Source organism: Trematomus bernacchii, unplaced genomic scaffold, assembly GCF_902827165.1.
Source record: "Trematomus bernacchii unplaced genomic scaffold, fTreBer1.1, whole genome shotgun sequence".
Lineage (NCBI taxonomy): Eukaryota > Metazoa > Chordata > Actinopteri > Perciformes > Nototheniidae > Trematomus > Trematomus bernacchii.
Window position 1 is genome coordinate 1,087,298 of NW_022987662.1, and position 26,566 is coordinate 1,113,863.

The window sequence follows — 26,566 nt, forward strand, 5'->3', positions numbered from 1 at the left end:
AGAGCTGGAGCTTTGATGGCAAACTCTGACGGTTTATTTGGAGCTTCGGCCGGAGAATTCACAAGACGTCACGGGCCACTATCTGACCACACGGTTGAGATGCCACAATCAATTCTGAAGACCCCTCCTGTAGCTCCAGGTTTGAACTAGTTCAGAGTGTAATAATCAACATTCTTCAATAGATAGACTAAACAGCTGGGGACACTGAATCAACTTTAGTTGTCGGTTATGGCTCGGGGTCATCTACACCCAGAGAAGGATGTGTTCCAGGTGTCCCACAACAATAACTATCTCTGACCGAGAGTTGGCCGGTCATGAACTGGTAACAACAACTTGCTAGGGCAGCCCCTCCTTAAGGGAGATAGCGGCTGTCCAAGGCTGGGCATCTGCGTCAGAGGGCGAAGGATGACATGCAGGGCAAATTATTCCCTGACAAGAAGTAAGTAGCTTGCGCCCCTTACTGACAATATTGATGCAGCTCGTTAGACAAGTTGTTGTTTCTGAACAACCGTTGTTTGTTTTGAGTAACATGAGCAATTCAAAACAAAACTCTCTGACAGTGATCTCATGAGTTATCTGATTAATAAATGACCCGTGGTTTCATGTTGGTGACAATGAAACCATACTGATATTTGGAGTTGCTGGACATAACCATATATTGTAGTATCAATCAATCTATCAAAATACTTTATTTATCCCAGTCGGAAATTAGGTTTCATGACAGTTATACCAAATGATAGTCAAATAAATACATATATATATATATATATATAAACTTAAGGAGAAATAAAAATCCTTGCAGCCACGGGGACAAAACAGTAAATTGAGCGTCTGGGGATCAGGAACGAGACGGGGCGTTCCTGCAGTAGCATGCATATGAGACGTTTAGGGAACATCATTGTGAACAATAGGGACCAACAAATTAGGGAATGTTTTGTCTTCTCTGGAAACTATGACAATATCAGTTTGTTTGTGAAAATACTGTTTTTTGGGGCGTGTTTTTGCATTTATTCGACAATGTTGAGACAATAGAGAAATAAACATTCACACACATCCATCACCACTTCCATGTGTTGACTGCAAGGGCTGGGATTGAACAACAGACCCTCCAATTGGTGCACGACTTCTCCGCCACAGCCACGAGCATTTGACTATGAAAGCTCTCCATGCATCCAGTATTTCAGTCCAAACAAAATAAGTACCATCCTAGCAGATGCTAAGGCAGTTAAAACAGTACGCATTCAGCATTAGTTTTAATAAAATGTCACTGCTGTGTCCTGTGGCTCAGCAGCAGCCCTCCAATGTGTTTTTCTTGCAGTATTATTAAGTTGTTAAGGATGTGGTCAAGATGTGACACTGACAGCTGGGTGTGGTGTGAGATACTCAGCAGGAACACACAGTAACCCATCGAGTGCCACCTCCACTGGCAGCTGCCTCTGTGGTCTTGAACGTGAAAAGAAATAGTCAAATTAAAGGTGGGATGAATGCCCACTTAAAGCTGATCCTCTTATAGCTTCATGGCAAAAACAGACTTGTGGTTTCAACCCTTATGGCTGGAAATTAGCAACAAATGGCGCTGGAACAGTCTTCTGCTGCGAATGTTATTCCCATACTTTGGAAAATATCCTATTTTGAAATGAAAACAAACTGTTGTATCCAAGCTGCTGTTTGAAGGGAGGTGTCGTACATTTTGCAGAAACCACAAATGAGGGGATTTTTTACTTCCATTTCGTTTTTTTAACATCCACACTGTAGATCTTCCAAAAACAAATTCCTCTTCACTGCTACCTTCAAATAATCTTTATTAAATTCTTCAGTTTTCTCTCTTACTGCTTCCTTTCTATTGCCCTCACACAAAAACAACATTTAACCAGGACTTTCGGAGGTATATTAAGCTCCGGACACAGGCTGGGTGTCCTCTAATTGTTCACATGTTATGCCCATATCACATGGCGAGATTACAGGGTGGACTTTTTTAGAAGCTTGTGCAAAGAAAATATACAAAGAAGAGGAAGTGGGTGTGAGAGGAAAGCGCTTGAAATCCAAGCCTTAACATATTCGAGCTGCTGCTCTGTGTTATTTCAGATTGTTTTGCCCCCCTGTGTTTGGTGAGTGTGGCATTCAGCGGATGAAAAGGTCTACTATTGTTACTCTGTCATTACAAATGGGATATTATTACAGTAATTACTAAAAGCATGCAGTAAAGCCAAGTGGTGTTGGAAAGGCTTTCTCTAAATAGGAAACAAAAAGAGTGTTTTATTTCAATATTCCAGTAATGTATTACAAGTTTGAGTGGTTATTTGATTATGTTTGATTCAGTCGGACACAGTAGATAAAACATAAACTTAACACACTTATTCGTAAACCAATAAGGAAGATAGAAAATCAGAAACACAGATTTAATCTAATATTGGCTCTGGATACGCCAAATAACAACACATATTAGAAAAAAAGCAACTACTAAATATTAAAAAACAAGGTGTTATACGTACAATTTAAACATGACTCCGCTCGCTTCACTGGCTTCCAGTAACTGCTAGAATCCACTAGCGTACCATGCAGTGAATGGATCTGGCCCTTCCTACATCCAGGACATGGTTAAACCATACACCCCAGCACGTGCACTCCGCTCTGCATCAGCCAAACGGCTCGCTGCACCCGCACTGCGAGGGGGACCCAAGTTCCCATCAGCAAAAACACGTCTGTTTGCTATCCTGGCTCCAAAATGGTGGAATGAGCTCCCCATTGACATCAGGACAGCAGATAGCTTACACATCTTCCGGCACAGACTGAAAACTCATCTCTTTCGACTTCACTTCGAGCAATAAAATGACTAACAAAGCACTTATATACTAACTAAGCACTGGCTTATCTAAAGCCAGTTGAGTAGCACTTGAAATGTTTTGGTTCTATGAAACCTGATGTACTTATATGATTCTGTTTTCTTCAAGTTTGTATCTTCTTGGTCGAATGCACTTATTGTAAGTCGCTTTGGATAAAAGCGTCAGCTAAATGTAATGTAATGTAATGTAATGACTCAATAACATTTGCAAGCAGAAGTCTAATGAGTTTGTGAGGAGCCTGTTGTGATTGGTCTTTGGGATTGTACCCTCTGCAGACCATTGACATGCACAAAAACACACTACAGGAAAGGGTGAAGAATGTGTTTCTGCTCCTCTAAAGTCAGAATGTGTTTTTCTGTTTTGTCTTCAGGTGACAGAGGAGAGAGAGGGTTCAGGGGGGAGAAAGGGGATCGAGGAGACCGGGGAGATAAAACAGGTAAGAGAATAAATATATGTTCAACAGCTTTTTATTGCCTTTAAAACGGCGTATTTGTGTTTTTTTCTTTGGGGCATTGCGTTTTCTTCTGCTTCAGTTACTTCACTAGTGTTTTGCTTCAAGCTCGTAGGATGACGGCACACTAACAGACCAGAACTGAGTCAGGTAATCCTGTCTTAAAACAGTAAATTGAACATGGTCTGCTTAAGGATTCAGAACTGAAATGTTTTATAGACTTCCTTGGGGAAACCAAGTTGGAAAAAATGATGTTACATTAAAAATGGACCACTAATTAGTCTGGTAGTAAGTTCATGATCCAATTTCTTTACACCCACCATACATGTTTTCCATTAAAACATTTAATATGAACAACATTAAAAAGGTTTATGATTTCACGCTGGCGTTGATAAACTAAAGGTTTTTTGCTCCACTTTTCAGTCTGTTAACGACCTCCTGATCATTACATGAACATTTAATAATTGCACTTTACTTCATGAAAAAACAAAACTGCGTCTTTGTTATTGTTTTGATTAGGAGATAACTAGCAGCAGAAAATTACATATTGTATGGTTAAACTTAGATATGTTTTATTTGACTGCAAATACCAAAAAAAAACAATAAAACCAAATAAAACGGTCGATTATAATGAAAATAATCTCCTGTTGACGGCACACGGTCCTAGTAGAGAAACAGGGCTGTAATAAAAGCAGATACATCATTGCATATTAGCCGAAGAGTGATACAGTATAAGACCATCAAAGTATGAGCTGATGACTCAAACATCTACTACACCTGATATGTTTTACAAAGAGCTCTTTAAAGGAAGTTCAAATGATCAGTATCTGCTTTCCTTTTGCGTAATCTCGCGGTTTCCGACACATAATGAAGAACCACATGGCATCAAAAGAACTTGAAAACCATTATTTATATAAATATGTCCTGTGGTGGTAACCGAACCCTCGTACAAAACCACCAAGAACTGGGTTCAGGTAGAAAAAAAACCCATTAATGACCCTCAAAACCGCAATTATTATTTTTTTAATAATCACGTAAGTTTGCTGGTTCTCCAAGTGATGAGCGATGGGGTAAAGTTCACATCAAGTAGGCTTTGAACCCTCGACCATCCTGATGGTGTTCCTGCCTGTTAAGCAACCGTCAAAGATCGGTTCTCTCCTCACTTGCTTTACGAGAGATCTTTGAGGTTTCAGAGAAAGAAAGACCGGGACCACATGCTGCCGGCTGTCAGGAATATCTCATTTCGGCAGCGTCGTGCACTTTTCTTGTCACAAACCTCGTGTGGCTGATTTGTCTTTTGATGCATGACTCGGATCGTGTTACGCTTCAAAGCATTCAATGCATACCTAAATAATCACTTACCAGAACGAGTGACCTGAAGACCGCGGAAGCTTTGTGTTGTGGGTAAAAAAAGGGGGTTAGTGCACACATGTTGGGTGTTAGCACGAGATGAACCTGTCATACGGGACCTTATTTAACTGAAGGGATCAACTTCTTCTTAAGCCAAAAACGGTATTTCAGTGTTAAAAAAAAGAGCGCAAATGGACCACAGATTGAAGTGATTTATGAGATTGATAGAAGCAGAGGGAATAGTTTTCTTCTACCTGGATTGATGTTCTTTTAAATGATAATGAAATCTCTTAAGTCACCAAAATAGCCTTAAATAATCACAGCTTGAACTCTGTACAACACCTCATCTCTGGCCAGCAGAAATATCAAAGCTTCACACTTTTTTAACTCTGAAAACCCACAATTTGTACATATTGAATCACACATATCACACTGTACCTCATTGCATTTACATTTTGATTAAAAAAGCTTCAACTACTTTGCACACACCATGTTTATAGTTTATTTAATAGTAGTTAAGGCTATTATAGTGCATTCTGCTTTATTCTGTACATTTTATTTTTATCTATTAATATAAAGATGTGTGTATATGTTTGGCAGATGGCCTAAAAGTTTGTCTCCATATATCTTTAAATGCAGTACCAGTATACTATATGTCTGTATAGTCATATGTTTTCCCTTTAAAACATGATTGAATGCTGTTTTCTTGTATGCTAACACCCAGCACCAGGTTGAAGATAGTCAACATGCTACATATTGTGCCTTAAGTGAGAGCAAAATAACATCCTTTAGCCATTAATAATGCTGTGACCCCTCCACTGATTTGGACAGAGACGTTTGAGAATATCATAAACTCTACTGGACCGCGTAGATTTTAAGGCTGAAGACAAGAAATGTGTCTATCATTAGCCGAGGCTAAAGTCCAGCAATTTGCCGATTACAATTCCCCAAAGACATTTTCCCTCGCTTGTAACTAAACGCCCAATTTTTCATTTTTTAGGCCATTTTGTGTAATTTTCACTTGACAGTTGACATATTACAAGAGAGATTGGAAGTGATACACACACACACACACACACACACACACACACAAACACACACACACACACACACACACACACACACACACACACACACACACACACACACACACACACACACACACACACACACTTTTTAACCCTCCTATTGTCTTTGTTTTCCCCCCCTTACTTTGGTGTTCACGGTCAAATTTGACCGGTCCTGTTTTAACTGCTATTACATTAACACAAAAACCATTCATCATCACCAAATTTCATTTAACACCCTTTCAAACTGTAAATATTGTATCAGACTACTGGTATACATGAAAAACTGCAGTAAATATACAAAGAATAGACACTGAATATGTATTACGTGTGCCAGGTGTGATCCATGTGGGGGGATGGGCTCATAAGAGCGGGAAATGTATCAAATTGTTCTGTGTGTGTTTGTGTGTGTTTGTGTGTGACAGGTGTGATTCACATGGGGGGATGGGGCACATACGGGGGGGGAAACGCATCTAGTGTGTGTGTGTGTGTGTGTGTGTGTGTGTGTGTGTGTGTGTGTGTGTGTGTGTGTGTGTGTGTGTGTGTGTGTGTGTGTGTGTGTGTGTGTGTGTGTGTGTGTGTGTGTGTGTGGTGTGTGTGTGTGTGTGTGTGTGTGTGTGTGTGTGTGTGTGTGTGTGTGTGTGTGTGTGTGTGTGTGTGTGTGTGTGTGTGTGTGTGTGTGTGTGTGTGTGTGTGTGTGTGTGTGTGTGTGTGTGTGTGTGTGTGATCTGATCCGGATGGTTACTAATTCCTTTTCTTTATAGCGGTCATTTTTGACCGGGAACACCATGGGTGTTACAAAGTTGACTAAATCATCCAAAATGCAATGAAAGTGGTGATCAGCAATTTGATATGTTCAAATGTCTACTGTGAAGGATATCATAAAGCCTTAATGCAATCGAATGTAAAACAAAAAAGTTATGATTGATGAAAGTAGTAAATCGGTCAGATTTGACCCGAAGACAACAGGAGGGGTGATCCACTTTGTTGTGGGTCTGACGTTTGACAGGTTGTTTTTACAGTCAACCTGTGCAGCTACAGGGATACTAATATCTAAATGTTTTCAGCTTTGACTCATGAAAAACAACTTGTTATTATGTTCATGTAAAGCTCAGCTCAACGCTCGACTTGGTGCTGCTTCCCTACGTAAATACAGAGTAACCGAATCAATATACATTTACTTTGTAGTCTTCAGCTCTCACGTGTGTTGAAATACTCCAGACATGCTCTGTTTTCATTATTTATGTTCCTTTTTGATTTGCTGGATTCAATTATCCTTTAGCTGGAACAGAACAACTCCGGTCTCCCAGTGTAGTTTAATCACATTTGATTCATTTCTAATTTCACGCAAACACAGTTAAACAAAGACACATGCAGAAATACTCGTGCTGAGAACAGTATAAAGCATTGAGGTGAGTCTGTCTTTTCTCTTTTAATTTTATTCTGCCGAGTCAGACACAGTTTTATCCTACAGTATTTATGATTTTATTCACTTTTCTTTGGCGGTATTGTTATGAAGATTGTGTTGGATTGAACACGGCTGTTTCCCCCAGCTTTCAGTATTCATGCTTAGCTAAACTGTGTTTACCAAACAGATATTGCAGTGGTATCAATCTTTGTTCTCAGCAAGAAAGGGAAGAAGGGAAGAAGAATGGTCTGCAAAGGATTTTAGCCTTTGCAGACCATTTACATGCACACAAACCTATAGAACACACTACAGGAAAGGGTAAACCCATTTCAATCAGGAGAGACGGTTTTGATGTAAGAATACATATTTATTGCAGAGATACACAAATGAATGTAATGGTGATTTTGGCGATTAGGCCCCGTTGTGCAGGAAGTATCATTCGGGAAGGTAGAACCGATCCGATGAAACCCCCCGGGGTCTAGACACTGGTGGTGGTGAATGGATAGTTGGGTTCGGTTTGAAGGGGAGGGGCTTAGCTTGACCCTGGATTCAGAGGGACGGGAGGTGAAAAGGGGCGGAGGAGGGTTGCGTCGAGTCACCTGAAATGACAGCTGTCAGAGGGGGGGGAGCAGACTTAAAAGGTTTGGCAGAGAGCTATGATAGGCTCTTGGGAATAGAGCGAAGTGATTGGTTAAGCTGGAGAGTGACGCCCCCGGTCACTTATTGAGAGGAGAGAGAGTAGTTACATGGGAATAGTAAATGAAGAGTAAAGACGGTCTTCCTAGTTGAACTTACGCTGAGCTTCATAAGATATAATAGGGCATCTTTAAAAGCGTAATTGTCAAATACACAATAGCTCAGCGTAGTTAAATCCTCCAACAATGCAACATACAATACATCTAAGACATAAAAACAAGCTGATATAGTGCAAGAAGAAAAATAGGTAAAATAGTGCAAGACAATGGTGCAAGTCACACAAGTAAATGCAGATATAAGTGAACAATATACATGTAAAATAGAAGAACACGTCATTAAAAGAATCTAAAATGAAATACAGTATAGCGGATTAAAACAGTAAAAAAAATACTGCAGTTTAATCCATCTAGAAAAAGAAAATTAAGTATCACAGCGGAAGACTTAGAAGAAAACAGACTGACAACACTTTTCAATTCACTATTTATAAACATTTTTAACTTGGCAAACTTAGGACATTTCCATAATTATTGAACTATTGCATCAAAATGTTAAAAAAAGGACCACATGAAAGTCACACAAACTGACTTCAAACTGATCTTGCATTGTACGCCAAATGAAATGATGAATGTGCATGGCCAAGAAATTCAAATTAGAAGCAAACAAATTGCACTAAACAGAAAGAAGAAAAAACATCAAAGAGACATAACGAGGACACAATGTGAAGGACAAAAGCATCTGAGATTGGAGGAGGACATTTTCTGAACACATGGAGCTGGTTACATTTTGTCCCGCAGCCAAACTGTCCAGTCCAGAGCGTTCCTGCCAGATACACATTAGAACTGGCCGTCTTCAGGTATCCACAGTCTGTAACCCCCCCTCACATCCACCCCACCCCTCCTCACATCCCCAGACTAAAACTTCCTGGACGACCACCAACAATTATTGGATCTCGCTCGTCCGGTTCCCCCTGGACGATAACAGTCATTATATCTGAAGCACAGGAAGGCTTGTTATGAAATGTCAAGTGTGGTCCAAATTAGTGAGTTTATGGTGAAATGCTCTGTTCCAACGTGAACATGAGCTTAAAAATATATATATATATACAGATAAGTAAGACATCAGGATCTTTCAGCGTCTGCATTATTAGTCACAGAAGAATTTGGTTTGGTTGTCAACTTTTCTAACTCATGCATTGTTTTGCACAAGCTGTAAAAAGTCAGGATCATGACATATTATTCAATCTGGTGTTATTTACGTTACATCACACATATAGGCCCAAAATACACACATGCACAACCAGGACCTTTTGTCTGATAGGGAATAGAACCGATGACCCTCAGCTAGGACACTACAGACTGTCAGGGAATCATTTCCATAGATGTTTACCGTTTGCCCTCTGACGCAGAGGAACAACCTTGAGCAGCCGTTAACTCCCTTAAGGAGGGGCTGCCCTAGCAAGTTGTTGTTGTTGCCAGTTTGTGACCGGGCAACTGTCGGTCAGAGATAGTCATCGTTGTGGGACACCTGGAACACATCCTTCTCGGGCTGTAGATGACCCCGAGCCATAAGCGACAACAAATGTGATTCAGTGTCCCCAGCTGTTTAGTCTATCTAGTGAAGAATGTTGATTACCCTCAAAGCAAACTAGTTAAAAAAGTCCTACGAGAGAAAGGTGCTTCAGATTTGATTGTGGCATCTCATCCATGTGGTCAGACCACGTGGCCCGTGACTTGTCTTGGTGTTTGACATCAAAGCTCCAGCTCTCCATCGTGTCGCTTTGAGTCCTGTCTCCAATTGCTTCAGAAGTTTCCCCCACACAGACTACCGTACCAAATTATACTTAATAAGTACATAAACTTAAGTTCCAAGTAATTGATTGAATTCAGCCTTTTACTGTTTTTTACCACGGGGTTTAACAGCTACATTTATATTCTTATATTTTGATAGAAGGTGAATGAAAACCAGATAATGTTTTCATCACCTGTTAAGCTTTTGCTCCGGTATAACACATATTTAGTTAACAGAGGCACATTTACCTGTCTAAGATTATAGTTTGTATTGTATTTAAGGCAAGGCACGTTTATTTATACAGCCCCTTTCAACACAAGGCAATTCAAAGTGCTTTACAAAAATGAAAGACATTAAGAAACACATTATAAAATGGCATTTAAAAACACTAATTTAAAAGCAAAGATATGAAATGAAAACGAAAAGTCTTATCTTGTAAGGTTCATATAACTGAAACATAATGCCTGTGTCTGCCTGGTGATGGGATCTGCTCCATAATGTTATGATTTCTTTAATGGACTTAGCTTCACCCTAACTTCAAGTTACATTAAACGAGTCTTGATGGCTACATAGGCTATGTAGCATTACGCTAACTGGCTAAGGCTATATTGCATTGTCAATCCAGGTAGAAAAAACATCTAAAAAGATACTCTTATAAAATGGTGGCAGTGTTACTGCTGTAGGTGGTAAGCTGGACAACTATTCCTCACACTTGTGCTCTTGAATTTATCTTAAAACATTTCAGCTACAACATATCTTTGTCATGCATCATCCAGGCTTAAACCAGAGTTTCCGGCAAAATAAATCAAGCTCCCCACCGCCGGGTTGACATAATTGAGCACATCTCCAATATGTTGCAGTCCAGCTCTTCTCTGCAGAGATATGAATGTCCTGCGAAGTTTGCTTGTATGGTTTTCATTATCTCTAAAGACTACATGTGCTGCCTCCATCCTCCTCCTCCTCCTCCTCTTCCTCTTCTCCCCAGAGTCTCTCATTTGTACAGTGGGGAGCCTTAGGCACTTCACAGAGAGTGAAAGATGAATGGAGTGAGAGAGATGTGAAAAAAGTGGTGATTCTTGTCTCCAGGGGTTTCAAACATGTGCTAACTAAGACTACAAAGATGTGAAACATATGGCCATACATGTGATAAGATGGATGATAGGGTTTGTTTGATAACATTGTTAGATCACTTTTCACTTACAGAAACATCAGTGGAAATGTAAATGGTACATTTACTTAAGTACAGTCAATTACCGTTATCTCAAAATTGTGCTTCAAGTAAATCTATTATCTACCACTTTCTCAGAGGGAAATAATGTATTTTTTACTCCACTACATTTATTCAACAACTTTAGTGAAAGACTCTAAGTCTAATATGTACTAAAACAATAGCTGAACTTTCTCCAAATGCTAAATTAAGGTACAGTAAATTAGCGTTATCTCAAAATTGTGCTTCAAGTAAATCTGTTTTCTAACACTTTCTACTTCACTACATCACATCTCAAAGGGAAATATTGTGTTTACAACTTTAGTGAAAGACTCAGATTAATAATGCAAAATGAAATTCACCTTCTACCAGTCAATACTGCATATGTAAATATAAAAAAAATAGCTGAATTTTCTCTAAATGCAACATTAAGGTGTACAGTACATATTATGTCATCACCAATCATAAATAAGATGCAAAAATGACATTAAACGAAATTGCGAACTATGCATCAAGTACAGAAAATGTATTTGTTCTGCTGCTGTTGGAGCAGATTTCTCTCTGATGGCACAAGAAGGATATGTAAAAGCAAAGTTTCACATTTCAGTAATAGTTTAAATAAGTATTAATGACCGACACCTCTTCATCCTCATGCCAGCAGAGTCTTCCAGGTTTTACCCAACTTCATATGAATTTCAAAGGAAGGAGTGTTTTGTATAACAAATAATTGAACATCTGTTTCAGGTAATTGAGTATTCAATTACTCATTCCTTTCTGAAGACCTACGTGCTACTTTCAGCACTTGTTGCTCTCCTTACATTGTCTAGGAAAAGGAGCACCAGGAGGTTCTGATGTCTGGTTTGGATTTCCTGCTCTTCTGCAGGAACACGATACAATTGTGTGCAGCAGATATGATAGTATAATATTATTGTAGTTATTACATTATGATGGGCCAGTGAGTGCAGAGTGCTTGTCTTTCTAATGAGAGTAACATAGGACACACTTCAAATGTATGATGGTCTGATGAGACCAATATCCTGTCTACATAATGTGTCTGGCTTCACTCCCCTGCACTGCGTCAACAGTCAGCGACGTGTGTGTGTGTGTGTGTGTGTGTGTGTGTGTGTGTGTGTGTGTGTGTGTGTGTGTGTGTGTGTGTGTGTGTGTGTGTGTGTGTGTGTGTGTGTGTGTGTGTGTGTGTGTGTGTGTGTGTGTGTGTGTGTGTGTGTGTGTGTGTGTGTGTGTGTGTGTGTGTGTGTGTGTGTGTGTGTGTGTGTGTGTGTGTGTGTGTGTGTGTGTGTGTGTGTGTTGTGTGTGTGTGTGTGTGTGTGTGTGTGTGTGTGTGTGTGTGTGTGTGTGTGTGTGTGTCTCTCTTTCTGTTTTTCTTTATGCACTCTGAAAGGTATTAAATCAAGTAAATTATACGAGCAGCTGCTGCATATTTTCAGGGATACGAGATAATGTGGATCCATCAAGCCTCTGCTAACATAAACACAAACACACACACACACACACACACACACACACACACACACATTTGCACTCTTTATTGTGACTGTAATGTAGGTTCAGTACGTTCTTGTTTAGTTTAGTTGTTTAGTACAAGTTCTTGGGTGTGGCACTAAAACCCTGAATCCAGCAAACATGCTCAAACTAAACACTTGTTGTATTTTAATAGGTCTTACATTTTATACCCCAATTTATTTACTGAGTTAAAATCAGGCACTATCAAACCGTGTATGACAAACAATATTAGCAATATTAATTCCACCTTTCCTTGTAAATGAGAGTTCTCCATGCTTCAGAGAGAAATCTGAGTAGATAAAGGTCATCTCACCGCCTTCCTCTTTACGGTTACTTTTTTGTATTCAATGGTATTCAAATGTTTAAAGGTGGGGTAGGTAATTTTGGAGAAACCAGCTCGAGTGCGCTAGAATTTGAAAATACACAACCGGAAAAAATCTGCCACTTCCTTAGAGAGCCCCACCTCCAACACACACGAACGCGCACATGACCAATGAGGGCACGAGATAAGTTTGTGCACAGATGGAAGGCTGACAGGCAGGTAGGCCATCCAGTTATTTTAGCCGGGCCGGCTCAGATGATTGGTCGTGCTTTTTACAGTACTACGGCTTCCACAGATGACATTTTTTTATGGATTTTTTGTCAAAGCACTTAAGATATTCATTGCTATCGGGATGTTAAGAGCATTCCATGGAATATACTTACCTACCCCACCTTTAAGTACATTTCATTTAATGTAATCTAACAGTGCCTTCTCATTGCTGTGCTTTTATTATGTGCCTAAACATGATGACAATACAGATATTCTTATTTTAAAGACTGTAAACACCGAACCCAGGTTTATAAAAAAAAAAAGTGATGTATTGAATGTTGAAATGCAGGAAAAGTGGGGGAAAAAAACAAGTTGTGTCTCATTTCAGGGACCAGTGAGGCAGTGACTTAACTGGGGTTTGTCCAATAAGGTCACTGGATAAATGCTAACAGATGCATGAAGTTTTAAAAAAGGAAGTTATGAATTTCAAAATCCTTCAACCGCTACGCTGTCAAATACACGAGATTATTGCCAGACTATCGGTCATTATGTTCAGCAAACACTGAAAAGTGACTTTTGGACAGGACTTCAACCCTGCATTCTTGCAAAAAGAATGTAAAAGCATGTGTTCACTAAAAAGGTTCCCTCTCTCAAAAATAATGTTTTTTCTTTTTCTTTTTGACTCGAAGCCTTTTTCTGTGGTTTTTGGAAAAATAAATGTCTTGAATCATGTTGAAAAGAACCTATTCATCTTCTTTTGTTTTCAAATTGGTTTGATTTACGGGCCTTCATTAAACTCATAAACACTCACCATGAAAATAATGTGCTCAGTGTGAGTGTTAAGTCATGCCAACAAGCGAAGGATAAAAGAGAGTCATGTGTTCTTTCACTGCAGTCGTGTTGGAATAAATAACAAAGACTCGGTTTTTCTGCAAACTAAGGGACGTGATGCTGTTATCTTCAAACATTTCATTGCACGTAGACTCCAATAAATGCCTAGAAAACAGTCGGCCAATGCAATAAATAGTAGAAAAAAATGTGTATAAATTCCTCCCCATTAACACACACACACACAGATCATTATGTTAACGTGAGATGGTGTGTGTTGCAGTGGAGGAGACGCTGGTGCGGCTGGTGAACGGGTCGGGTCTTCATGAAGGTCGCGTGGAGGTTTTCCACGAGGGTCGCTGGGGGACGATCTGTGACGACGTCTGGGACCAGAAGGACGGAGACGTGGTGTGCCGGATGCTCAGATACCGAGGAGCTGCAGAGGTCCATAAGACAGGACGCTTCGGACAGGGTATGAGAGGGATCGCACGCACGCACACACACGCACACACACACGCACACACGCACACATACACTTGAACACATTTGAACATGTGATAATGTGCTCAAAATACTTAAAGATCACCTATTATGCAAAATCCACTTGTTCATGTATCTTCTACATCAACATGTGTCCCCTCTTCTTCATGTCTTTTCTACATCAACATGTGTCCCCTCCCTCTGTGTGAAGAGATTCTGAAAGTTTCAGGAAAAAAGATTCTCTCTCTTTTTGTCCTGATCCATTTATATAAAAACCTGTCTGAAAATGAGCTGATCAGATTTTGGCCACTTTATGATGTCATAACGATTTTTTGGCTTGTGTAACCATTAGCCAATCAGCAACCAAGGTAACCCCCCCCCCCCACCTTATCACCTGAATCTCCTCCTAGAGCACCATTGAGTTCTTTGTAACCAAATATCTCTCAGAGGGGCGTGGGGAGGGGCTCCTTATTTTCATCTAAAGTAACAGACACAGAATCAGCACTTTGGAAACAGGGCTGAAACAGAGGGGATTATGGGATGCTGCAATGATCTGTTTGGTGTTTGGAGCCAAACACTTCAGAGACATGTTTTGTATATATCTGAGACCTATAATATATTGATGAAAAACAGTATAATAGGGGACAGAAATGAGACACTACAGCTGAATCAGTTAACAATTTAACTTACACATATCACTTAGGTCAAAATAACCACTTAATAAATCAGAAATTACTGTCAACGGCCATAAGAAATCTATATTTTTGGCATGTTTTTCGAATAAATATATCATTAATAAGGAGATAATAAATGAACAAACCTTCAGTATATAGAAAAGATACTTAAACTACATTAAGCCAAATGTATTTTAGATGTCTGCATAGATGCATTGCTCCATGCATGCAGGTACATTTTAAATACAGACAGTTAGACAGTAACAAAGTGCAAAAACTTTTACCTTTAAAACCATTTTACCTATCGTTTGGAGGAAAAGATGGTATTTCCATAATATATATGAAGGTACTCTCCCTTTAAACTCACTGTTTTTGGGTCAGTGTGCAGTTTGTGGAATAAAGAACATCTCTATCATGACAGGAAATCGGTAAATGTTAGCCGCCCACTTCTGATAGTTAAATTTAACTGATGGAAGTTGTTTGATTTTTTACTAACCCTGCAGTTTTTGCCTTTGAGTCGTCTTTCCCGTACAATGCCCTACCATGCTGCAGGGATTCATTTGAAGCTTTTATGGGGAAAGTCATGTGAGCCAGATGTCGTTTAGAAAGAGTCTCAGAGGTCAGATCCATCTCTCTTTCTCTCCACTCACTTTATTTCAGTCACCAAGTCAGCCTTACTTCATTCAGAGTCTCCTTCCAGGCAGAGTTGTTCCCAACAAGTCTGGAAAATTGGATGGAAACAGAACTTTGTTTCAGGGGACGACCACCAGATAACAGCAGTGACTAACATCACTGCTGGATTCAATTTAAAACAATCTGGAATTTAAATATATCTTTTCACATGAGTCACCAACCTGTTACTGTTTTTAAAGGAGCCCTGCTATGCTAATTTCAAGGTTCATATCAGTATTTTGTTTCTCTACTTGGACATGTTTACATGTTCAAAAAGCTCTTTATTTTTCTCATATATACTTTCTGTGCTGCAGCACCTCTTTTCACCCTCTGTCTGAAACCAGAGCCCATTCTGCTCTGATTGGTTAGCTGGCCGGCTCTGTTGTGATCGCTTAGAAATGTCCCGCCCCTTAGTCATGATCTGATCTAAGTTTTTGAAAGTTGTTGTCCTAAAGTGTGACTCTTAACCATGTAATCATGATTTGTTGTATGTACTTGCTTGAGGTAATGCTTCTCCTCCTGTTTGACTATGTCTCCTTGATCCGAGACATTTTATCAAACCACAACTTTGCCTCAAGGGTCTTTTCAATCTGCACAGAATACGATACCCTCTCTCTCTGTAGACCCCCAAATCTTATCAGAAAAAAACCTCCCCAAAAGAGTTTTAATGGGGTAAAAGGAAAGGAACTTCAGCCAAAATAATACAATTACAGTAAAGGATGAGAAAATAATTCAAAGAATGTAAACATGTATGAAGCATATCATCTTTCTCTGCATCGGTAAACAATGATTTCTATCTCGCATGACTGGAAATGGAGTTTGTCCGACCTTACAATCAGTGAGGAGACGTCAACCCAAAGGAGAGTTCGTCACAGATGTTGGATTCTTTAACACAATCCAGAACTGACTGATTTCTCTAGATACCAAAGTTGTTTTTGTCATCACACTCTTTTCAAACCACTTGTTAATCTTGTAAATCACTGTAAAAGTGAGTGAGTCTTTTCTAAACCACCCCTGGGTGTTCCCTTTAAATCCCACACAGTGTTTTTTGGTGATCCAACACTTAATTGTGATAAGTCTCATAAGTTGGGTCTAACACCGCCGGCCTGCAAACAGAGCAGTAAAAGGTTGTGTTGAGATCCAGAGTAAACAGTTTTAAAGGTCCGTGTCCATTAAAGCAAACCCTGAGAGAACAGCTGGGGCTGGTGTAATCCCCCGCTGCATACCTCCTCTCCATCCTGTGTGCACACTGCACCGAGACACGTGCGCCTGCTGTTTCATGCTGCTTTGAAGATGTTTGAATCTGCAGCCAGTTTCCCTTTTGTTGTTTTACGTCGTGAAGTAAACCAGGAATGTTGGAAGCACATGGTCTGACTGAGATGCTGATTTTATGCAGATAAGAGACTTCAAACGCAGTGTTTTTATCACAATTTGCATTGTTTGTAGACAACTGAAATAATTGACATCACCTTTCTCCCTTTTAATCACAACTAAAGTTTATTTAGCTATTTCTTATCCAAATTGAGGGTCTAACGATACACTGTGCCATGTGTCGGATTTTGAAGTAGATTTTTGTCATGGGTTTTTGGCCGTATGTATACAGTTGATCTAAGTCATCTTGCATTTTATTAGTATCGGTTTCAGTGGAGAGTTTATGTGTCCACTGATGACTTGAAGTCTTTAAAACGTCATATATTTGAAACTCTAGTTGCTCTAATACATCCCCGATGTGGTTAAAAATACAGGCGAGGTTGGCACTGGACGGGGCCAGGACTGAAAAACAAACCAGTTTCCAAAATCTTAGTCATTTCATTTTTGAAAACATATTTCATACAATAAATCATTCAAACACAAAAACATGGATAATCAAATCTGGGTTGGGATTTGATTATCCATGTGGCACCAGAGCGTCAGTGTTTTGGTTTGCTGTAATACATTTTCCATAGGTTCAAACTTTAATGAATTGTCACAACTTAAAGGAAGTGTTATGCCGGATTGTAACAGGAAGCAATTTCAATACGTGGTATAGCTTAACTCAGAGTGTGATGAGATTTATACGGAAGAGGATTAGGGCCACATGTGGACATTTGAACATCCGACCAAAAGTACATTTTATTTTTGATTCCTGACTTTTAAGTTAAAATTCAGAAAAGGAAATCGAAATTCCGAGATTAAAGTCAGAACTCCACGATTTAACTCAGAATTTTGAGAAAAAACATCTCAATTCTAAGAAAAAAGTCTGAATGTTCAGATTAAAATTGGAATTCTGAGAAAAAAGTCGGAGTTCGGATATTATTATTTTTTGAATTCCGCCTTTTTTTCTTCAGAATTCCCACTTGAAACTAATGCTGCGTTCACACCGGACGCAGCATTCACTCTAATCGCTCTTATCGCATCGCTCTAAAGTCTAAACGCTCGAATTTCACCCTGGCTTTCAGCTGTGTTTACTCGCATCATTCAAACAAGACGCGCTGGCTCGGGGGCTACAACTACAACAAAATGAACATATTTGACCGTGATTTAATTGTAATACACGTTTCTAAATGATGCCGAAGTAACAACATACTGATACCGGTTAGTAAAAACCATGAATTAATGCTTTGTCAAGTCTGCAGACAGAAGGCAGGCGAAAAACCTTTTAAAATGCGTGTTTTCTAAATGGAGATTGGCTAAGCTAACGTTGTATATGCTCCGACCGTCCACACTCACAACAACGGCCTATACAGACATAAATAAAGCAGCGACTGTATTCGCCATGACACAGACAGTCTGTGGTTTGTACTTGTTTAACTTTTGTCTAGTTTCTGAACAGATATGAGGAGCTGTAAGCTCTGAGTGCTAACAGCTAATAGCTAACGACTGATGTTTTGGTTTTGTGGTTCTACGTCAGTGACAGCAGGCTGAGATCCTCACTGCTGATTGGCTACTGCGAGATCGCGTCACGGGAATTTGACGCTCAAATTGAAAAAATTGAACCCGAGCGGTTGTCGCGGCCCCCTCCACTCGCCTCAATTGCATCGCGACATTCCCATCAACCGCTTCATGCTCGCCGTCGGAGCGAATTCGCGTCTGTCCGCGTCTCTGCATTGACTTTACATGTAATCGCGCCCCCAAACATCGCATCGCGTCCGGTATGAACGCAGCATAAGATTTCACTTTTGGTCAGATCTCCCAAAAAATGTCACATGTCCCTAATCCTCTTCCGTATGATATATTTATCCTAAATAGATATATGATGTACTTCCCTTGTATCGTTTAAAGATATTCAACATAAAATACATTTTCAAATCTTGCATTCATCACCTGTGACACATAGCTTGTTCTAACTGTAACATGAGAAGCACCAACATTTATCTTGGATTCCTTTCGCCATCGGTAACCAACTTTACGACCTCATGATATAAGTTTTGTTATTCCTCGTTAGGTAATAAAGTCAGATATAAATTAAGGCGATTGACTCGTAAATAATAAAAAGAATGGGCTGAAAAGTCCGGTTCTACAAATCACCAACAGCAAGATTTTTCAGATGGTCCTCGTGAGGCGATAACTCACTTTTCAGTTGTTTTGATTTTGACAGTGCCTTGATCTTTTTGCCAGTTATAATAGGAAATAAGATTAAGAGTTATTTAAAAATATTACGTTTTGGCAACATTCACCAGCTGGCCTGAAGCTCCTCTGCTTTTCATTATACTGTTTTTTTCAATTTTGATTTACTCCTCATCCATGACTTCACCAACAAGATGATTGTTATGTTGTTTATTCCTATTTTCAATCAGTCAAGCAGTCTGTTCCTCTCTGACACCTCCTTGTTCTTGAGTGATACACTGTTATGATTTAAGGGCAGCAGAGATGACATTAACACGCCTCCAGATGTTGCCTTCAGGGCCTCACTGATGATGACTCAGCCTCTCCTCTCACCTTCAGCGCATACACCCTTTAAGTCAGAGGTGTCAAACTCAAGGCCCGGGGGCCAAATCCGGCCTGTGACTTCATTCTATGCGGCCCCGCAAGAGCTCTGAAAGAATATAATATGTTTATTATACGATTACATGCCGATCTACAGAAGCACGATGTCCATAAACTACATGTCCCACAATGCATCTCAAATATGCCTTTTATCTCAGAATGTTACTTTTTTTTCAAAATGTCACTTGTTTTTTTTGACATGAGAGAGAGAGGGAGGAGAGAGAGAGACATTCTCACTGAAGAGACTTGCAATTATTTGCCCTAGACTTCCCTTCTTAATTATGAAGTTATTACCCTATCAGATAGTAATATAATACATTATACATATATTTATATAGTCTTAAAGTTACAACCGGCCCTTTGAGTGCAACCATAATGCTGATGTGGCCCGCGATGAAATTGAGTTGGACAACCCTGCTTTATGTCATGTGTCCTTAAACTGCATCATCAGCGCGTGAGTGCAACCAAATGTTACTCGATCTCGCTGTTATTCCCTCACAGCTGACTACCATCCTATAAAAACTGTTGCAAAACTGAAGGGACTTTCTCAAAACCTCCAGTGATTCCTGGTTTTACAAACAGGAACTCAAGTTTTATAGCAAAACACACACTGCCGCCAAAAGCTCTGCTAACCAGCTGCTGTGTATTTTATGAGCAGATGCAAAATTGTATGATCAACATTTCTGTGAGAAGAACTTGCTGTCTCAATCAGAAGACTCATATTCACACACTAATATACGAGGTCTTTTTGTCTGCATCTTGCCTTTAAAACCTCTATCCTTTTCAAGTGTTCATTCATAACATTTTTGGGCCAGAGCAAAGTAATACCTGAATAACAATTTGTGTGAAATTATGCAACAAATCCCAGTAACTACAACTTAACATTTGACGAAAAGAAGAAAGCAAGCTGCTTTGAGATGCAGATGTGTCCGACACATAATCTTCTTCACGTGTGATTAAAATACGGCTTGACTCTTTTTTACCTTGGTAATAATGTGAGGAATATTCTGCCTTTCTTTATGATCCCTGTGAGACTCATTCATCAGATACAGCGTAATCACACTGGCTGCAGTTGCATCATTTTAACTGTGGACATGAACGTAGAGGGAAAGTGATGCACGAACGAGCCATCAGAGAAACAAAAGTTAACTTGGACCGCATTGTAGCGAAGTCCAGATGTGTTTTAAGATATAGCTCTAATGATGAAGAAAAATATGTCTTTCCATTAGTTGCATTCCACCTTTGTGCTCATGTACTTTATTCTAATCCATATTATTTCATATTTCGCCTACTTACCTTATTGTATTTAATTATGAATGCTTCTTCTACTCCTTCCTACATTTAGTAGACAATGTTTACATTATTTCTTCCTTTCCGTGCAGGTACCGGTCTGATCTGGATGGATGACGTTGCGTGTGCAGGGACTGAAGACACCATCCACCAGTGTAAGTTTTCCGGCTGGGGAAAAACCAACTGCGGCCATGTGGAGGATGCTGGAGTGACGTGTGCCGTCTAAAACCTTTACGATCACTTCTGTAGAGGCAAAGTGACCCCCCCCCCAAAAAAGTGCCTTAAACTTTGAAGGAGCTCCAAGATGCACAACATTACCCGGAGTGTCACATTTGCAGAGTGTTTTACGTGCAAAAGACAATGACACACCTCTACGTTGAACTACATTTTATTTAGAAGTTCATGATGGGATTGTTTTAGCAGGACTGAGGGCTAAAGAAAATGCTAAACTTTTCAAACTGTCAGCGACCGTATGAGCTGGAGACGATCGCATGACAGGACTCTTCATCAGACTTATTACAGAGTATATCTGTCTTCAATGAAGGCCAAAGGTCAGCTTTAACAGCGTCTATCTGCCCCCAGAGGATCGCAGGGGTCATGTTTGATGTTTTGACTTCAAGTGTGGATTAGAAGCTAAAACAACAACGTCATCACCCCCGAGTCCTCATTCGTCTCCAAGGTTCGGAGGAGTTGAAACGGCACATAAAGAAACTGACAGGACAGAGTCAATCACAAACTCACTTTCCATTTACAGGCAGCTACTCTTCACAGTATTATATGGCTGTCAAGCTATACTAAACACACAGTGTTGCCTTATTATTCATTATATAGCATTTCCTAGGAAGCAATCTTTTGATGGTTTGCAGGTCAAAGCTTAATAGCCACCATTTACATCGAGTGTTACTCAAAAAATGCATTGTGTGTACCCTTTCTACTTCTTCGTAAAACCTTTGCAAAGCAGGTTAAGTATGACATTTTTTAATCATGCTTTGTCAACATCCAGGTTTGTTATGGAGCGGGCTTCTTCTTCCTTGGCTTTGTTGGCAAAATGCTATATTTTTTGCGCATTACCGCCAATAACTGACGATCAGAATAACAAACTCAAATCGGACGCCACTTGTAAAAACATTAGGGTTACTACGATCTCGGGCCGATCATGGACCAATGACGGACCAATCACGACCCTCGCGTTTCAAACTGTCCAAAATAAAATGCTCCATCTGTAGTGGTAAAATACTCCACAGTGCACCTCTTTTCTAACCTATATTTGTACATGTTATACACAGAAGTATTACCTACAGTAAATCAGTAGATCTGCAAGCTTATTGTTTTGGTGTTCTGCTCTCACCAGCATTATTTCCGTCTGGAACAGGACTTTCCTTTCTTGTCATGAAAGCTCTTATTAACCCACTTTTTGTTTCTTTTCCAGCACAAATGGAAAGGCTCCAAAAACTTAGTGAATAGCTAGTAAATTGAGTGGAACCTTTAGAAGCTCGAGACCAATTCAGATCCTTTTCTGATCGCATGGTGAAGACCAGAATAGAGCTAAAAGGAGAATGAACAATTGGATTTACATCAATCAGACGTACAAAATGTATGTTGGTCTTTGTTTTCTGGATGTTGTAATTGCTGGAACAACTTTATAGAATATATTTTAGGAAGAATTGAAGCGGCAAAACAATTATCGCAGCTTTGAAGTGCAGATTTAATCTCAATATCTAGACTTCTTTTGTCTTGCAAATCAGAAAAACAGTGTTTATTGCGTGCTATTGTTTTATTTCTGCAAGCATGAAGACAAAATGCAACTAACAAAGGTTTTGGAAAGTGTTATAGGTCACAGCAGTTGACAGATGAAGCGATTATGAAGACGAGAGAACAGCTGATTATAAACAGATGGGTGCATGGACGACTGCCTCGTACGATTTACAGCTTTCAGCGCTCACTGCCAAAAGATGGGTTGTATCAGCATTAATGCATATGTACTGTATATGTGCACACACACACACTAAACCAACCGTAACACACACGCTTTTATGTCTCTCTGAAAGGATTCATCTTTAAGGCTGGTACACATCCCAAGCATCGTTTCAGTAACTTGAGTCATGTTTTATATTTGAAGGGGGGAACATTTTTTAGTGCACCTCAAAATTTGGCAAAACTCACAGGGCTGTAGTTGAATTCCCTCCGCTCCTATAGTTTGTAGAGAAATCTGTCTGTGTAAGCTCTCCTAGTTTAAATAAATCAAGAGTTGTCTGGCCCACTTTCTTTTTATGAAATTGAATCCGTGCACATGATGTCCATTTAAGAGGTTGTGTCCATATGAGGGAAGGAAACAATTTTGGATGTGACTTTTTTGAGGTGGCTGAAGCCAGAAATCATACTTTCTCTACCTCATGCTCAAGTGCCTCGCTGTTTGTCGGGGGTTTCTGTTTTTCAGCATGACTATACCGCAAAAGAAAGACAAATTGAAGAGGGAAAAGAGGGAGAGGGCGTCTGGGGAAAAGGGAAAATGAGGTGAGAAACCAGACTTAATAGATGTAATGTGTCTCAGAAGACGCTTTAGCAACTCGAAGGGGAATTGGGGGATTTCAAAAGTGTATTGCAAAGCACACAATGGCTTCTACTAACCAAAATCAGCTATAATACAGTATGTAAAGTATTTTCATGATGTCTCAAAGTGTTGACTGCCTATATATCCTAGTTGTACCTTTTGTATTATGATTGCACTGATTTGAATACAAATTAGTGCAAAAACGATTAGTTGATTTATCATTACATTACATGTTACTTGTTAGACGCTTTTATCCAAAGCGACTTACATACTCAATACTGTGGACAATCCCCACAGGAGCAATTTGGGGTGAAGTGTCTTCAGGGACACAACGACATGCTGACTGCAGTGGGGTTAGAACCTGATCCGAACACCAATGCACAACCCACTCCGCCACACGCCACCATTCATCAATTATAAAATCAATTGAGTCCTATTGAGTAATCTCTTGAGACATTGTTCAAACAAAATTATCTTAAGCTTCTCAGATGTGAGTATTTGCTGCTTTTGACTTGCTATCTTCAAGTATTTAAAAAAACAACTGTTTTGGACTATTGGTCCAACAAAACGAGACATACAGGTGATGGGAATTGTTCACAATTTTGTCACAATGTATATAGACTGAATGAATCTATTAATTGGTCAAACAGCTGGCGGATTCATCTATTACATTAAAGCCTAAAAGAAATACAAATGCATGCATGTCTGAGTGTCTTATAATGGAGACCAGTTCAGTTAATCTAAAAATACATCTGCATGGATCTTAAAGATGCGCTTTAAAGGCGCCGATTATCAGTCCTATCTGAAGTGCAACAGATGAAGTTATATGTCTTTCTTATATTGTCAGATATAAGGTAGTGGGAGGAGTACACAGGAAGCAGTTAAACACAAATATTGCATGTGAAATGCAGCAGCTGTCAGTCACAGTTAATACGAATTTCTGGGCTACGAAGTCGTTTAAAGTTAAAATAAAAAGGGAAATAAAAATACATGACATATCTTTTACTGCACAACATGGTACAGAGATTGCTAGTACAACACAAATCAAAGGACCTATCATGCAACATACAATACTAAAACAGTCATTATACATTTAATTTACAGTATTAGCAACTGCTTACACTGTAATGTCCAGCAGTATTTTTCTTTCTGTACTAAATGAGGTGGTTTCACTTAGAATGAAGTGAATGGAACAAATACGAAATGTTATAGGGTTTTATACTTTCCAGCTAATGTGTGCATGATTAAGTGTCATATTTTAAAACACACACACACACACACACTTGTACAATATCTGCTCTGTTTTCTGTAGCTGGCAGTAGTCTGAGTGGCAGCCAGGTCTTTATGTCGTGTCCTGATGACCCTCATTCATCTTGTCGAGGCGTCAGCACTTTGCCAGCGGAGGACTTATTGCCTTTCTGAAACAACAGCCAAAGATAACACCAAAAGATCCTGCAGTATATTTTCACTCTTTTGCTTATTTGTCATCTCCTCTTTTAACCAAAGGAGCAAACAAAATATTATGGATTGGAATTCCTATGCAGAATGTTGTGTTTATGCAGGTTTGAGGGTGTTTCATTCCACAATATTGATCGCAGCAGGCCTTTAATGTTCACTAATGCTGAAAAATGAAGTGCTTTGACAGAAGTAGGAACTATTGGAGGCCTATGAAGACGTGGCAGTGCTCCCAACTTTTCTTTTGTTTCTTACCATTTCCTTTTGAATGTAAGCGGTGCAAAATGGAAGAAGTAAAGACCAATGTTTTAAAAGAAAAAGTATTCTGACTATTTTAATAGCGGTGTGACGTTTACTAGAAGAATTATAAGTGTTTGGTCTCCTTATCATCATATAGCCAATCATAAATCATGTTAAACCTCAGTGAGCAAGTCTTAGTCAAGTATTCGGATCATGAGTTTGCTAGCTGTCTAACTTAAAGGTGGGGTATGTAATTTATTTCAGAAACACTTTTTGTTATATTCCATGGAATGCTCTTAACATCCCGATAGCAATGAATATATTAAATGCTTTGACAATAAATACATAAAAAAATGTCATCTGTGGAAGCCGTGGCGCTGTAAAAAAAGCACGACCAATAATTTGAGCCGGCCCGGGTAAAATAACTGGATGGCCTACCTGCCTGTCAGCCTTCCATCTCGTGCACAAACTTATCTCGTGCCCTCATTGGTCATGTGCGCGTTCGTGTGTGCTTCCACTAGTTGACTTTTCTTCTCACATGTAATGTATTTTGACGTCATGTTGTTCCTTCCCGGTGAAGTTGCAGCCTATCGGATTGCAAACTGTTGTGATGTGACTTCCTGATTGGCTAGAAGCTCCTCTGACCTCGGATCAACCCTCCGGCCTCATGGGGTCAAACAACTCAAATACTTTGATTTTGAAAAGAGCCTAATAATGCCTTACCTTTTTCAAAGTGAGAACACATTGCAAAGTGCACTTAACCATCTAAATGTGTAATTTTCTAAAATGTATACTTGGTTTTACAAAGACCTTGCTATGCTATACTTTGGTGCAATGTCTCTGAGCACATACACGTGTACATGTATCTGTTTTTTATTACATTGTGCTGGTCATAACTCATTTTAAGGGCTGCAGAGTTAACGTGTACAAAAATAAATGCCTAAATCAAACATGATCATGTCAAGAGAAATACTCCCTACAGTGCTTCACTCTTACTTTAAAAAATATACGTTATGTTCTGTTGATTTGTACCACTAAATGCTGTATATGCACTGCTGAAATAATAAAATGTAGGTTTGTTTAAAAAGGTGAACTTTGTTATTCCTGCTTCTGAACATTGAGAGGAGAATTGGAAACAGACACTTTAAAGATGTCAACAGGTAAAGAGTGTTGACTTGTGTGTGAGCAGTGGTGGTATACAACATACATTTACTCAAGTACTGCACAATGTATGTACTCATTAGCTTAAACGGGCCCTTTTATGCTTAACCATGTGACTCCAAATGTGGTGATTTTACATGCAAATGTTTCTGAAAATTCTTCTACTTTTAAATCTAAATCGACTCTTTTAAAAAGACTCTTCAATGACCTGGAAAAAAAAGTATCACTAAGATGAAAACAGGGTTGTTTTTTTATAAAAAGTTTAGTCTTAAAGGTCCCATGTCATGGCCATTTCTACTGATCATAATTCCATTGTTGAGGTCTACTAAAATACATTTATATTGTGCAATTTTCCAAACTCACATTGCCCCCCCTGCCCTCCC

The 26,566-nt window shown here is 39.4% G+C and overlaps 1 protein-coding gene across 1 annotated transcript in view; it reads left to right on the forward strand.

Moving 5' to 3' along the window:
• scara5 (scavenger receptor class A, member 5 (putative)) overlaps positions 1–23,610 on the forward strand; it is a 72,316-nt gene extending 48,706 nt beyond the window's left edge. The window contains exons 10-12 of the mRNA XM_034135446.1: positions 3,214–3,279; positions 13,978–14,166; positions 20,869–23,610. Of these exons, the coding sequence (XP_033991337.1) occupies positions 3,214–3,279; positions 13,978–14,166; positions 20,869–21,002 (389 nt within the window). The 3' untranslated portion in view covers positions 21,003–23,610. The remainder of the gene's footprint in view (positions 1–3,213; positions 3,280–13,977; positions 14,167–20,868) is intronic.
• Positions 23,611–26,566: the final 2,956 nt, after the last annotated feature.